Here is a 15,000-nt window from a genome sequence, read left to right on the forward strand (position 1 = left end):
GTGTGTGTGTGTGGGTGTGTGTGTGTATACATGTGTATGTGTATACTTGTGTGTGTATATATATATATATGTGTGTGTGTGTGTGTGTGTGTATGTGTGTGTGTGTGTGTGTGTGTGTGTGGACACATCTACTCATTCCAGGGTTTGTCTTTATTTGGACTATTTTCTACATTGAAGAATAATAGTGAAGACATCAAAACTATGAAATAACACATGGAATCATGTATTAACCAAAAAAGTGTTAAACAAATCAAAATATATTTTAGATTCTTTAAATAGCCACCCTTTTGCCTTGATGACAGCTTTGCAAACTCTTGGCACTACCTCATTCTCTCAACCAGCTTCATGAGGCAGTCACCTGGAATGCATTTAAATTAACAGGTGTGCCTTGTAAAAGTTAAATTGTGGAATTTCTTTCCTTAATGAGTTTGAGCCAATCAATTGTGTTGTGACAAGGTAGGGGTGGTATACAGAACACAGCCCTGTTTGGTAGAAGACCAAGTCCATATTATTGCAACAACAACTCAAATAAGCAAGGAGAAACAACAGTCCATCATTACTTTAAGACATGAAGGTCATTCAATCTGGAAAACGTCAAGCACATTATGTAGGTCAATGTAATGTCTATGTAGGTCTATGTAGGTCAATGTAATGTCTATGTAGGTCTATGCAGGTCTATGTAGGCCTACGAATCCTCTATGAATGCTCTTTGTCATGTCTTACTCTCGTGACAGTATGTGCCTCTGAAGCCCTCCTGACAGTCACAGCTGAACTGTCCTCCAGCCTGGCTCCGACAGCGTCCGTGAGGACCACACACGTTGGAGGAGATGTACCGCTCTCCTCCAGGGGTACTGTTGGATCCCACGGCAACCGTGCAGCTGTCAATCACTGTTGGGGTGGGGGGGGCGGGGGCATTTTGTACACGCATGGAAGCAGAGATTACTGATAGTGATTTCAAGCAGTCCTTGAATGAAACAACCTCTGATTTGGTAAAAACCTGAGGGACGGCCCTGAAAAGAGCTATGAATGCAAGGACTGACCATCCATGGTATCAACATTATAGTTATAACCATGTTATGAGGCTATACAGGACTGACCATCCATGATATCAGGCCCCACAGGCCCCACAGGCATCTTGGGACCCGTCTGAAGTCGTTACATCCTATCAGTCAACTTCTCTCTGCAGCGTCCCAACAGTTTGGGCTATTATAACCCCCTCCATGAAAAGATGATCTCAACAGAGAAAAATGTCCTCCTGTGTGCTACCTATATCCCCCGACTAGAATCCCCATACTTTAATGACGACAGCTTCTCCATCCTGGAGGGGGAAATCAATCATTTCCAGGCCCAGGGACATGTCTGTGGCGACCTAAATGCCAGAACCGGACAAGAACCTGACACCCTCAGCACACAGGGGGACAAACACCTACCTGGAGGTGACAGCATTCCCTCACCCATATGTCCCCCTAGGCACAACTACGACAACATAACCAACAAAAACGGGTCACAACTCCTGCAGCTCTGTCGCATGCTGGGTATGTACATAGTCAATGGTAGGCTTCGAGGGGACACCTATGGTAGGTACACCTATAGCTCATCTCTTGGCAGTAGTACTGTAGACTACTTTATCACTGACCTCAACCCAGAGTCTCTCAGAGCGTTCACAGTCAACCCACTGACACCCCTATCAGATCACAGCAAAATCACACTTGAACAGAGAAATACTCAATCATGAGGCATCAAAGCCAAAGGAACTGAATAATATTAAGAAATGCTGTAGATGGAAGGAATATAGTGTGGAAACCTACCAAAAAACAATTAGGTAACAATAAATTCACTCCCTTCTAGACAACTTCCTGGACAAAATGTTCCACTGTAATAGTGAAGGTGTGAACTTAGCAGTAGAAAACCTAAACAGGATATTTGACCTCTCAGCTTCCCTATCAAACCTAAAAATCTCAAATAGATCTCACCAACCAAGAATTCACAAAATGGGACAAACATCAAATTGAGACTCATCATGCAATTGTGCAAAAATATCCTCTGTGGACAAAGTAAAACACCAAATAATGCAGAGCAAAATTAGGCCGATACCTGCTAAATATCAAAATCCAGGATAGAGCCGTTAAATCATATAACCACCTAAAAGGAAGTGATTCCCAAACCTTCCATAACAAAGCCATCACCTACAGAGAGATGAACCTGGAGAAGATTCCCCTAAGCAAGCTGGTCCTAGGGCTCTGTTCACAAACACAAACAGACCCTACAGAGCCATAACCTACAGAGAGATGAACCTGGAGGAAGATTCCCTAAGAGAACACAGACAGGTCCTGGGGCTCTGTTCCTAAGGAAACACAAACAGACCCTACAGAGCCCCAGGACAGCAACACCATTAGATCCAACCAAATCCGTAGGAACCATGTCGTTCCTAAAGAGAACACAGACAGAACTCACCAGTTCGTTCCTAAGGAGAACACAGACAGAACCCACCATGTCGTTCCTAAGGAGAACACAGACAGAACCCACCATGTCGTTCCTAAGGAGAACACAGACAGAACCCACCATGTCGTTCCTAAGGAGAACACAGACAGAACCCACCATGTCGTTCCTAAGGAGAACACAGACAGAACACACCATGTCGTTCCTAAGGAGAACACAGACAGAACCCACCATGTCGTTCCTAAGGAGAACAGAGACAGAACCCACCATGTCGTTCCTAAGGAGAACACAGACAGAACCCACCATGTCGTTCCTAAGGAGAACACAGACAGAACCCACCATGTCGTTCCTAAGGAGAACACAGACAGAACCCACCATGTCGTGTGTGTGTGTGTGTGTGTGTGTTTCAGACAGTGCTATCAACCTTCTGCCAGAACTGTGTTGAGGATAATTCAGAGTGGAGACTGGTTGGAAACACACACACACACACACACACACACACACACACACACACACACACACACACACACACACACACACACACACACACACACACACACACACACACACACACTGGTTGGAAATACACACACACACACACACACACACACACACACACACACACACACACACGACTGGTTGGAAACAATGTGTTAGTAGGGCATTGATCATTAGTGGTTATTATAGGAAAGCTGAGGAGAGCCCGTGTGTGAACACAGATGTAGGTATATCTCCTGTGGGAGAGGTGTGTGTGTGGGGGGGGGGGAAGGGAGAGGGAGAAGAGGGGGAAGAGAAGGGAGAGGGAGAAGAGGGGAAAGAGAAGGGAGAGGGAGAAGGGGTGAGGGAAGGGAGAGGGAGAAGAGGGGAAGAGAAGGGAGAGGGAGAAGGGGGAAGAGGGAAGGAAGGGAGAGAAGGGAGAAGGGAAGGGAAAGGGGAAGAGAAGGAAGAGGGAAGGAGAGGGGAGAAGGGGAAGAGAAGGGAGAGGGAAGGGAGATGGAGAAGAGGGGAAGAGAAGGGAGAGGGAGAAGGGGGAGGGAAGGGAGAGGGAGAGAAGGGGAAGAGAAGGGAGAGGGAAGGGAGAGGGAAAAGAGGGAAGAGAAGGGAGAGGGAGAAGGGAGGGAGAGAAGGGGAAGAGAAGGGAGAGGGAAGGGAGAGGGAGAGAAGGGGAAGAGAAGGGAGAGGGAAGGGAGAGGGAGAAGAGGGGAAGAGGAAGGGAGAGGGAGAAGAGGGGAAGAGAAGGGAGAGGGAGAAGAGGGGAAGAGAAGGGAGAGGGAGAGAAGGGGAAGAGAAGGGAGAGGGAGAAGGGGAGGGAAGGGGAGAGGGAGAAGGGGGGAAAGGGGGAGAAGGGAGAGGGAGAAGGGGGAGGGAAGGGAGAGGGAGAAGGGAGAGGGAGAGAAGGGGAAGAGAAGGGAGAGGGAAGGGAGAGGGAGAGAAGGGGAAGAGAAGGGAGAGGGAGAAGAGGGGAAGAGAAGGGAGAGGGAGAAGGGGGAAGAGAAGGAGAGGGAGAAGAGGGGAAGAGAAGGGAGAGGGAGAAGAGGGGAAGAGAAGGGGGGCAGAGGAGGGAGAAGAGGGGAGAGAAGGGAGAGGGAGAGAAGGGGAAGAGAAGGGAGAGGGAGAAGACGGGAAGAGAAGGGAGAGGGAGAAGAGGGGAAGAGAAGGGAGAGGGAGAAGAGGGGAAGAGAAGGGAGAGGGAGAGAAGGGGAAGAGAAGGGAGAGGGATAAGGGGGAGGGAAGGGAGAGGGAGAAGGGGGAGGGAAGGGAGAGGGAGAAGAGGGGGAAGGGAGAGGAAGGGAGAAGGGAGAAGGGGGAGGGAAGGGAGAGGGAGAAGGGGGAGGGAAGGGAGAGGGAGAAGGGGGAGGGAAGGAGAGGGAGAAGGGGGAGGGAAGAGAGAAGGAGAAGAGGGGAAGAGAAGGGAGAGGGAGAGAAGGGGAGAGAGAAGGGAGAGGGAGAAGGGAAGGGAGAGGGAGAAGGGGGAGGGAAGGGAGAGGGAGAAGGGGGGGGAAGGAGAAGGAAAAGAGAAGGGAGAGGGAGAAGGGGGAGGGAAGGGAGAGGGAGAAGAGGGGAAGAGAAGGGAGAGGGAGAGACAGAAGAGACAGAAGGGGAAGAAGAGAAGGGAGAGGGAGAAGGGAAGGGAGAGGAGAGAAGGGGAAGAGAGGGAAGGGAGAGGGAGAAGGGGGAGGGAAGGGGGAGGGAGAAGAGGGGAAGAGAAGGGAGAGGGAGAGAAGGGGAGAAGAGAAGGGAGAGGGAGAGGGAGAAGGGGGGGAGGGAAGGGAGAAAGAGAAGGGAGGGAAGGGAGAGGGAGAAGGGGGAGGGAAGGGAGAGGGAGAAGAGGGGAGGGGGAGAGAAGACAGAGGAGGTGGAGAGGGAGAGAAGAGGAAGAGGAGGAAGAGGTAGAGCAGGGGGAAGAGGGAGAGAAGGGGGTACCTTTGCACGTGGTGGTGTGACAGTGGTCTTTGAGGTGAGAGCAGTTTTTTCCCTCATAGTCTTCTGAACAGCCACAGTAGTAGTCTTTAGCCACGTTGAAGCATAGAGCACCGTTCTGACAGGGGTTGGCGAAGCAGTAGTCTATATCCAACTTGATACAGAGAGAGAGAGACAGAGAGAGACAGAGAGAGAGACAGAGAGAGACAGACAGAGAGAGACAGAGAGAGAGAGACAGAGAGAGACAGACAGAGAGAGACAGAGAGAGACAGAGAGAGACAGAGAGAGAGACAGAGAGAGAGACAGAGAGAGACAGAGAGAGAGACAGAGAGAGACAGAGAGAGACAGAGAGAGAGAGAGAGAGAGACAGAGAGAGACAGAGAGAGAGAGAGAGAGAGACAGAGAGAGACAGAGAGAGACAGAGAGAGAGAGACAGAGAGAGACAGAGAGAGACAGAGAGAGACAGAGAGAGAGTGAGACCTAATATCTAACATATCATCCCAGCCAACAGCATCCTCCCGATAGGAGCCAGCCAATAACCACCCACACAGAGAGAGAAGGAAGGAGGGGAAAGAAGTCGGAGACATAATTGACTTCCTCAGAGAGTCTGGGTTGAAACTTTGAGGAATGTCTCCAACACAGAGAAGCAGCCTGGAGATCAGCTTTACAAAGCCTTGACATTAAACATCAGTGAACAACAGTAATGGTGGTTTGAGGGCAGAGGAGGAAGACCGGCCAATCAAACCAGAACTAAAGCAATCTAGAGTTGTGTTCATCAGGGCATGCAATAGCAAATGTTTTCAAACATTTTGCAACGGAAAATCTTTTCAAGTGTTTCTTTTTGGAAAATTCTAGGTAGTCCCTCCCTATTTTAGTATGTGTTCTTCTGTTTGATGCCTTAGTTAGTAAGCAGTATGTCGGAAGGGGAATGGGAATGGGGAAGGGTTTGAGCATTGCACAATGCTCACTTGGCAGAAATGTCCAGAGAACCCGGCCAGACAGAGGCAGGTGAATCCGTTGACCTGGTCTTGGCATCGCCCGCCGTTCAGACAGGGAGCGCCGGCACATTCATCCACATCTCTCTCACAGTGGTCTCCAGAGTAACCCGCAGGACATACACAGCGGTACCCGTTCACCAAGTCCTGTTAGACAACCATGAAGGGTTCATTAGAGAACCATAAAGGGTTCATTAGAGAACCATAAAGGGTTCATTAGAGAGAACCATAAAGGGTTCATTAGAGACAAAAATAAAGGGTTCATTAGAGAGACCCATGAAGACCCATGAAGGGTTCATTAGAGAGAACCATAAAGGGTTCATTAGAGACAACTATAAAGGGTTCATTAGAGAACAATAACAGGAGATACCCATAAGAGAATGGAAAGACGGGACAATAACAAGACAATAGAGAAGACGGGACAATAACAAGACAATAGAGAAGACGGAACAATAACAAGACAATAGAGAAGACGGAACAATAACAAGACAATGGAGAAGACGGGACAATAACAAGAATAGAGAAGACGGGACAATAACAAGAGAATAGAGAAGACGGGACAATAACAAGACAATAGAGAAGACGGAACAATAACATGAGAATAGAGAAGACGGGACAATAACAAGAGAATAGAGAAGACGGGACAATAACAAGACAATAGAGAAGATGGGACAATAACAAGAGAATAGAGAAGACGGGACAATAACAAGAGAATAGAGAAGACAGGACAATAACAAGAAAATAGAGAAGACAGGACAATAACAAGAGAATAGAGAAGACGGGACAATAACAAGAGAATAGAGAATATGGGACAATAACAAGACAATAGAGAAGACAGGACAATAACAAGAGAAATAGAGAAGACGGGACAATAACAAAAGAATAGAGAAGACGGGACAATAACAAGAGAATAGAGAAGACAGGACAATAACAAGAAAATAGAGAAGACAGGACAATAACAAGAGAATAGAGAAGACGGACAATAACAAGAGAAATAGAGAAGACGGGACAATAACAAGACAATAGAGAAGACAGGACAATAACAAGACAATAGAGAAGACGGGACAATAACAAGAGAATAGAGAAGATGGGACAATAACAACAATAGAGAAGACAGGACAATAACAAGAGAATAGAAAGACGGGACAATAACAAGACAATGGAGAAGACGGGACAGTAACAAGAATAGAGAAGACGGGACAATAACAAGAGAATAGAGAAGACGGGACAATAACAAGACAATAGAGAAGACGGAACAATAACAAGAGAATAGAGAAGACGGGACAATAACAAGAGAAATAGAGAAGACGGGACAATAACAAAAGAATAGAGAAGACGGAACAATAACAAGACAATAGAGAAGACAGGACAATAACAAGACAATAGAGAAGACGGGACAATAACAAGAGAATAGAGAAGACGGGACAATAACAAGAGAATAGAGAAGACGGAACAATAACAAGGGAATAGAGAAGACGGGACAATAACAAGACAATAGAGAAGACGGAACAATAACAAGAGAATAGAGAAGACGGGACAATAACAAGAGAATAGAGAAGACGGGACAATAACAAGACAATAGAGAAGACGGAACAATAACAAGACAATAGAGAAGACGGGACAATAACAAGACAATAGAGAAGACGGGACAATAACAAGAGAATAGAGAAGACGGGACAATAACAAGACAATAGAGAAGACGGGACAATAACAAGAGAATAGAGAAGACGGGACAATAACAAGAGAATAGAGAAGACGGGACAATAACAAGAGAATGGAGAAGACGGGACAATAACAAGACAATAGAGAAGACGGGACAATAACAAGAGAATAGAGAAGACGGGACAATAACAAGACAATAGAGAAGACAGGACAATAACAAGAGAAATAGAGAAGACGGGACAATAACAAAAGAATAGAGAAGACGGAACAATAACAAGACAATAGAGAAGATGGGACAATAACAAGACAATAGAGAAGACGGGACAATAACAAGAGAATAGAGAAGATGGGACAATAACAAGACAATAGAGAAGACGGAACAATAACAAGAGAATAGAGAAGACGGGACAATAACAAGACAATAGAGAAGACGGGACAATAACAAGACAATAGAGAAGACGGAACAATAACAAGACAATAGAGAAGACGGGACAATAACAAGACAATAGAGAAGACGGGACAATAACAAGAGAATAGAGAAGACGGGACAATAACAAGACAATAGAGAAGACGGGACAATAACAAGAGAATAGAGAAGACGGGACAATAACAAGAGAATAGAGAAGACGGGACAATAACAAGACAATAGAGAAGACGGAACAATAACAAGAGAATAGAGAAGACGGGACAATAACAAGACAATAGAGAAGACGGGACAATAACAAGACAATAGAGAAGACAGAACAATAACAAGAGAATAGATAAGACGGGACAATAACAAGAGAATAGAGAAGACGGGACAATAACAAGAGAATAGATAAGACGGACAATAACAAGAGAATGGAGAAGACGGACAATAACAAGACAATAGAGAAGACGGGACAATAACAAGAGAATAGAGAAGACGGGACAATAACAAGAGAATAGAAAGACGGGACAATAACAAGACAATAGAGAAGACGGGACAATAACAAGACAATAGAGAAGACGGACAATAACAAGACAATAGAGAAGACGGGACAATAACAAGACAATGGAGAAGACGGACAATAACAAGAATAGAGAAGATGGGACAATAACAAGAGAATAGAGAAGACGGGACAATATCAAGACAATAGAGAAGACGGAACAATAACAAGAGAATAGAGAAGACAGGACAATAACAAGAAAATAGAGAAGACAGGACAATAACAAGAGAATAGAGAAGACGGGACAATAACAAGAGAATAGAGAATATGGGACAATAACAAGACAATAGAGAAGACAGGACAATAACAAGAGAAATAGAGAAGACGGGACAATAACAAAAGAATAGAGAAGACGGAACAATAACAAGACAATAGAGAAGACAGGACAATAACAAGACAATAGAGAAGACGGGACAATAACAAGAGAATAGAGAAGATGGGACAATAACAACAATAGAGAAGACAGGACAATAACAAGAGAATAGAGAAGACGGGACAATAACAAGAGAATAGAGAAGACGGAACAATAACAAGAGAATAGAGAAGACGGGACAATAACAAGACAATAGAGAAGACGGAACAATAACAAGAGAATAGAGAAGACGGGACAATAACAAGAGAATAGAGAAGACGGACAATAACAAGAGAATGGAGAAGACGGACAATAACAAGACAATAGAGAAGACGGACAATAACAAGAGAATAGAGAAGACTGGACAATAACAAGACAATAGAGAAGACGGGACAATAACAAGAGAAATAGAGAAGACGGGACAATAACAAAAGAATAGAGAAGACGGAACAATAACAAGACAATAGAGAAGACAGGACAATAACAAGACAATAGAGAAGACGGGACAATAACAAGAGAATAGAGAAGATGGGACAATAACAACAATAGAGAAGACAGAACAATAACAAGAGAATAGAGAAGACGGGACAATAACAAGAGAATAGAGAAGACGGGACAATAACAAGACAATAGAGAAGACGGAACAATAACAAGACAATAGAGAAGACGGGACAATAACAAGAGAATAGAGAAGACGGGACAATAACAAGACAATAGAGAAGACGGGACAATAACAAGACAATAGAGAAGACGGGACAATAACAAGAGAATAGAGAAGACGGACAATAACAAGACAATAGAGAAGACGGAACAATAACAAGAGAATAGAGAAGACGGGACAATAACAAGACAATAGAGAAGACGGACAATAACAAGACAATAGAGAAGACAGAACAATAACAAGAGAATAGATAAGACGGGACAATAACAAGACAATAGAGAAGACGGACAATAACAAGACAATAGAGAAGACGGACAATAACAAGAGAATGGAGAAGACGGGACAATAACAAGAGAATAGAGAAAACGGACAATAACAAGAGAATAGAGAAGACGGGACAATAACAAGACAATAGAGAAAACGGGACAATAACAAGACAATAGAGAAGACGGGACAATAACAAGAGAATAGAGAAGACGGGACAATAACAAGACAATGGAGAAGACGGGACAATAACAAGAGAATAGAGAAGACGGGACAATAACAAGAGAATAGAGAAGACGGGACAATAACAAGACAATAGAGAAGACGGACAATAACAAGAGAATAGAGAAGATGGGACAATAACAAGAGAATAGAGAAGACGGGACAATAACAAGAGAATAGAGAAGAGGGGACAATAACAAGACAATAGAGAAGACGGGACAATAACAAGACAATAGAGAAGACGGGACAATAACAAGAGAATAGAGAAGACGGGACAATAACAAGACAATAGAGAAGATGGGACAATAACAAGAGAATAGAGAAGACGGGACAATAACAAGAGAATAGAGAAGACGGACAATAACAAGAGAATAGAGAAGAGGGGACAATAACAAGACAATAGAGAAGAGGGGACAATAACAAGACAATAGAGAAGACGGGACAATAACAAGAGAATAGAGAAGACGGGACAATAACAAGAGAATAGAGAAGACGGACAATAACAAGAGAATAGAGAAGACGGGACAATAACAAGAGAATAGAGAAGACGGGACAATAACAAGAGAATAGAGAAGACGGACAATAACAAGAGAATAGAGAAGACGGGACAATAACAAGACAATAGAGAAGACGGGACAATAACAAGACAATGGAGAAGACGGGACAATAACAAGACAATAGAGAAGACGGACAATAACAAGAGAATAGAGAAGACGGGACAATAACAAGACAATAGAGAAGACGGACAATAACAAGACAATGGAGAAGACGGGACAATAACAAGAGAATAGAGAAGACGGGACAATAACAAGACAATAGAGAAGACGGGACAATAACAAGACAATGGAGAAGACGGGACAATAACAAGACAATAGAGAAGACGGACAATAACAAGAGAATAGAGAAGACGGGACAATAACAAGACAATAGAGAAGACGGGACAATAACAAGACAATGGAGAAGACGGGACAATAACAAGAGAATAGAGAAGACGGGACAATAACAAGACAATAGAGAAGACGGGACAATAACAAGAGAATAGAGAAGACGGGACAATAACAAGACAATAGAGAAGACGGGACAATAACAAGACAATAGAGAAGACGGGACAATAACAAGAGAATAGAGAAGACGGGACAATAACAAGACAATAGAGAAGACGGGACAATAACAAGACAATAGAGAAGACGGGACAATAACAAGACAATAGAGAAGACGGGACAATAACAAGACAATGGAGAAGACGGGACAATAACAAGACAATAGAGAAGACGGGACAATAACAAGACAATGGAGAAGACGGGACAATAACAGTTTGAGGAACAGAATCACAGATCCTTCAACAATCATATCAACACATTGGCTCACACTCAACACAATAATGTTTACGGTAATTGAATCTACTGTGGTCATGGAGTTCTCTCTCCCCGTCCCTCAATGTCTATACCCTTCTACCTCTTATTCCCTCTCCCCTTTCCTTAGTTACCAAGCCCACTGAACCCAATGACTCCCCCTCCCTCTCTTCGCCCTGCGTGCCTCTCCCTCCCTCCCTCCGCTCTCCAACCCTCTCCCTCCCTCCCTCCCCTCTCCAACCCTCTCCCTCCCTCCCTCCCCTCTCCAACCCTCTCCCTCCCTCCCTCCCCTCTCCAACCCTCTCCCTCCCTCCCCCTCCAACCCTCTCCCACCCTCCCCTCTCCCTCCCTCCCTCCCCTCTCCAACCCTTCTCCCACCCTCCCCTCTCCAACCCTCTCCATCCCTCCCCTCTCCAACCCTCTCCCTCCCTCCCTATCCAACCCCTCTCCCTCCCTCCCCTCTCCAACCCTCTCCCACCCTCCCTCTCCTCCCTCTCCCTCCCCTCTCCAACCCTCTCCCTCCCTCCCTCCCTCCCAACCCTCTCCCTCCCTTCCCTCTCCAACCCTCTCCCTCCCTCCCCTCTCCCTCCCTCCCCTCTCCAACCCTCTGCCTCCCTCCCCTCTCCAACCCTCTCCCTCCCACCCGCTCCCCTCTCCCTCCCTCCCTCTCCCTCCCTCCCCGCTCCAACCCTCTCCCTCCCTCCCCTCTCCAACCCTCTCCCTCCCTCCCCTCTCCAACCCTCTCCCTACCACCCCTCTCCAACCCTCTGCCTCCCTCCCCCCTCTCCCTCCCTCCCCTCTCCAACCCTCTCCCTCCCTCTCTCCAACCCTCTCCCTCCCTCCCTCTCCAACCCTCCCCCTCCCTCCCAACCCTCCCTCCAACCCTCTCCCTCCCTCCGCCCTCTCCAACCCTCTCCAACCCTCTCCCTCCCCTCTCCAACCCTCCCTCCCTCCCTCCCTTCTCCAAACCTCTCCCTCCCTCCCCTCTCCAACCCTCTCCCTCCCCTCTCCAACCCTCTCCCTCCCCTCTCCAACCCTCTGCCTCCATTCCTTATATTTCATTTTATTGAGGAATTCCAGAACAACTTTACAACCCAACAGGGTGTTCAGCTTCCACAGAAGAAATGCTTTACAAAAGTTTGATATTTATTTTAAAGCTGTAAATGAGTTTGTGGAAGGAAAAGAAACCAGGACAAAAAGACAAAAACATAAACAAGTGTTCACACAGATTCATGACGATTCCCAAACCTTCCATAACAAAGCCATCACCTACAGAGAGATGAACCTGGAGAAGAGTCCCCTAAGCAAGCTGGTCCTGGGGCTCTGTTCCCAAACACAAACACACACTACAGAGCCCCAGGACAGCAACACAATTAGACCCAACCAAATCATGAGAATACAAAAAGATAATTACTTGACACATTGGAAAGAATTAACAAAAAAACAGAGCAAACTAGAATGCTATTTGGCCATAAACAGAGAGTACACAGCGGCAGAATACCTGACCACTGTGACTGACCCAAAATTAAGGAAAGCTTTGACTATGTACAGACTCAGTGAGCATAGCCTTGCTATTGAGAAAGGCCGCCGTAGGCAGACATGGCTCTCAAGAGAAGACAGGCTATGTGCTCACTGCCCACAAAATGAGGTGGAAACTGAGCTGCACTTCCTAACCTCCTGCCCAATATATGACCATATTAGAGACACATATTTCCCTCAGATTACACAGATCCACAAAGAATTAGAAAATAAACCCAGTTTTGATAAACTCCCATATCTACTGGGTGAAATACCACAGTGTGTCATCACAGCAGCAAGATGTGTGACCTGTTGCCACAAGAAAAGGGCAACCAGTGAAGAACAAACACCATTGTAAATACAATCCATATTTACATTGATTTATTTTGTAATGTTTAATGTTAATTTTTATTGTTTATTTCACTTTATATATTATCTACCTCACCTGCTTTGGCAATGTTAACATATGTTTCCCATGATAATAAAGCCCCTTGAATTGAAATTAATTGTAGAGAGAGCTGGAGATGCAGAGAGGGAGAGACAACATACCATGCAGGTTCCTCCGTGGTGGCACTGGTCTTTACAGTCGTTGAGATCTACACAGGAAAACAAAGATGACGTATCAGCTGTTATCTACTAGCACGTATTAAACAAGATAATCAAGATACACAGGAAACCAAAGATGATGTATCCCCTGTTATCTACTAGCACGTATTAAACAAGATAATCAACTTTGTCTGTGATAATGTAGTAATGAATTGTTCACCCTCCGTAAAATAAAGTGCCCCCCCCTTAAAGGAATCATCCCATTCCTTATGTAGTGTCCTACCACCCTGTGAATCCTAGTCCTTATGTAGTGTCCTACTACCCTGTGAATCCTAGTCCTTATGTAGTGTCCTACCACCCTGTGAATCCTAGTCCTTATGTAGTGTCCTACCACCCTGTGAATCCTAGTCCTTATGTAGTGTCCTACTACCCTGTGAATCCTAGTCCTTATGTAGTGCCCTACCACCCTGTGAATCCTAGTCCTTATGTAGTGTCCTACTACCCTGTGAATCCTAGTCCTTATGTAGTGTCCTACCACCCTGTAAATCCTAGTCCTTATGTAGTGTCCTACTACCCTGTGAATCTTAGTCCTTATGTAGTGTCCTACTACCCTGTGAATCCTAGTCCTTATGTAGTGTCCTACCACCCTGTGAATCCTAGTCCTTATGTAGTGTCCTAATACCCTGTGAATCCTAGTCCTCATGTAGTGCCCTACTACCCTGTGAATCCTAGTCCTTATGTAGTGTCCTACTACAGGTGTTATAGAGCCCCAGAGACAGGTGTTCTAGAGCTACAAAGACAGGTGTTATAGAGCTACAGAGACAGGTGTTATAGAGCCCCAGAGACAGGTGTTCTAGAGCTACAGAGACAGGTGTTATAGATCCCCAGAGGCAGGTGTTCTAGAGCTACAGGGGCAGGTGTTCTAGAGCTACATAGACAGGTGTTCTAGAGCTACAGAGGCAGGTGTTCTAGAGCTACATAGACAGGTGTTCTAGAGCTACAGAGGCAGGTGTTCTAGAGCTACATAGACAGGTGTTCTAGAGCTACAGAGGCAGGTGTTCTAGAGCTACATAGACAGGTGTTCTAGAGCTACAGAGGCAGGTGTTCTAGAGCTACAGAGGCAGGTGTTCTAGAGCTACATAGACAGGTGTTCTAGAGCTACAGAGGCAGGTGTTCTAGAGCTACATAGACAGGTGTTCTAGAGCTACAGAGGCAGGTGTTCTAGAGCTACATAGACAGGTGTTCTAGAGCTACATAGACAGGTGTTCTAGAGCTACATAGACAGGTGTTCTAGAGCTACATAGACAGGTGTTCTAGAGCTACAGAGGCAGGTGTTCTAGAGCTACATAGACAGGTGTTCTAGAGCTACATAGACAGGTGTTCTAGAGCTACATAGACAGGTGTTCTAGAGCTACATAGACAGGTGTTCTAGAGCTACATAGACAGGTGTTCTAGAGCTACATAGACAGGTGTTCTAGAGCTACATAGACAGGTGTTCTAGAGCTACAGAGGCAGGTGTTCTAGAGCTACAGAGACAGGTGTTATAGATCCCCAGAGGCAGGTGTTCTAGAGCTACAGAGGCAGGTGTTCTAGAGCTACA

At 45.4% G+C, this 15,000-nt stretch overlaps 1 protein-coding gene across 2 annotated transcripts in view; it reads right to left on the bottom strand.

Moving 5' to 3' along the window:
• The window catches only part of LOC112238597 (protein jagged-1b), a 162,985-nt gene that overhangs the window by 60,515 nt on the left and 87,470 nt on the right, over window positions 1-15,000 (bottom strand). For both annotated transcript variants that reach the window (XM_042305797.1, XM_042305798.1), the window contains exons 11-14: window positions 13,404-13,450; window positions 5,829-6,002; window positions 4,864-5,014; window positions 724-888 (exon numbers count right to left, since the gene is read on the bottom strand). In XM_042305797.1, the coding sequence (XP_042161731.1) occupies window positions 724-888; window positions 4,864-5,014; window positions 5,829-6,002; window positions 13,404-13,450 (537 nt within the window). The remainder of the gene's footprint in view (window positions 1-723; window positions 889-4,863; window positions 5,015-5,828; window positions 6,003-13,403; window positions 13,451-15,000) is intronic.

Source organism: Oncorhynchus tshawytscha, linkage group LG25 (genome assembly GCF_018296145.1).
Source record: "Oncorhynchus tshawytscha isolate Ot180627B linkage group LG25, Otsh_v2.0, whole genome shotgun sequence".
Classification (NCBI taxonomy): Eukaryota; Metazoa; Chordata; class Actinopteri; order Salmoniformes; family Salmonidae; genus Oncorhynchus; species Oncorhynchus tshawytscha.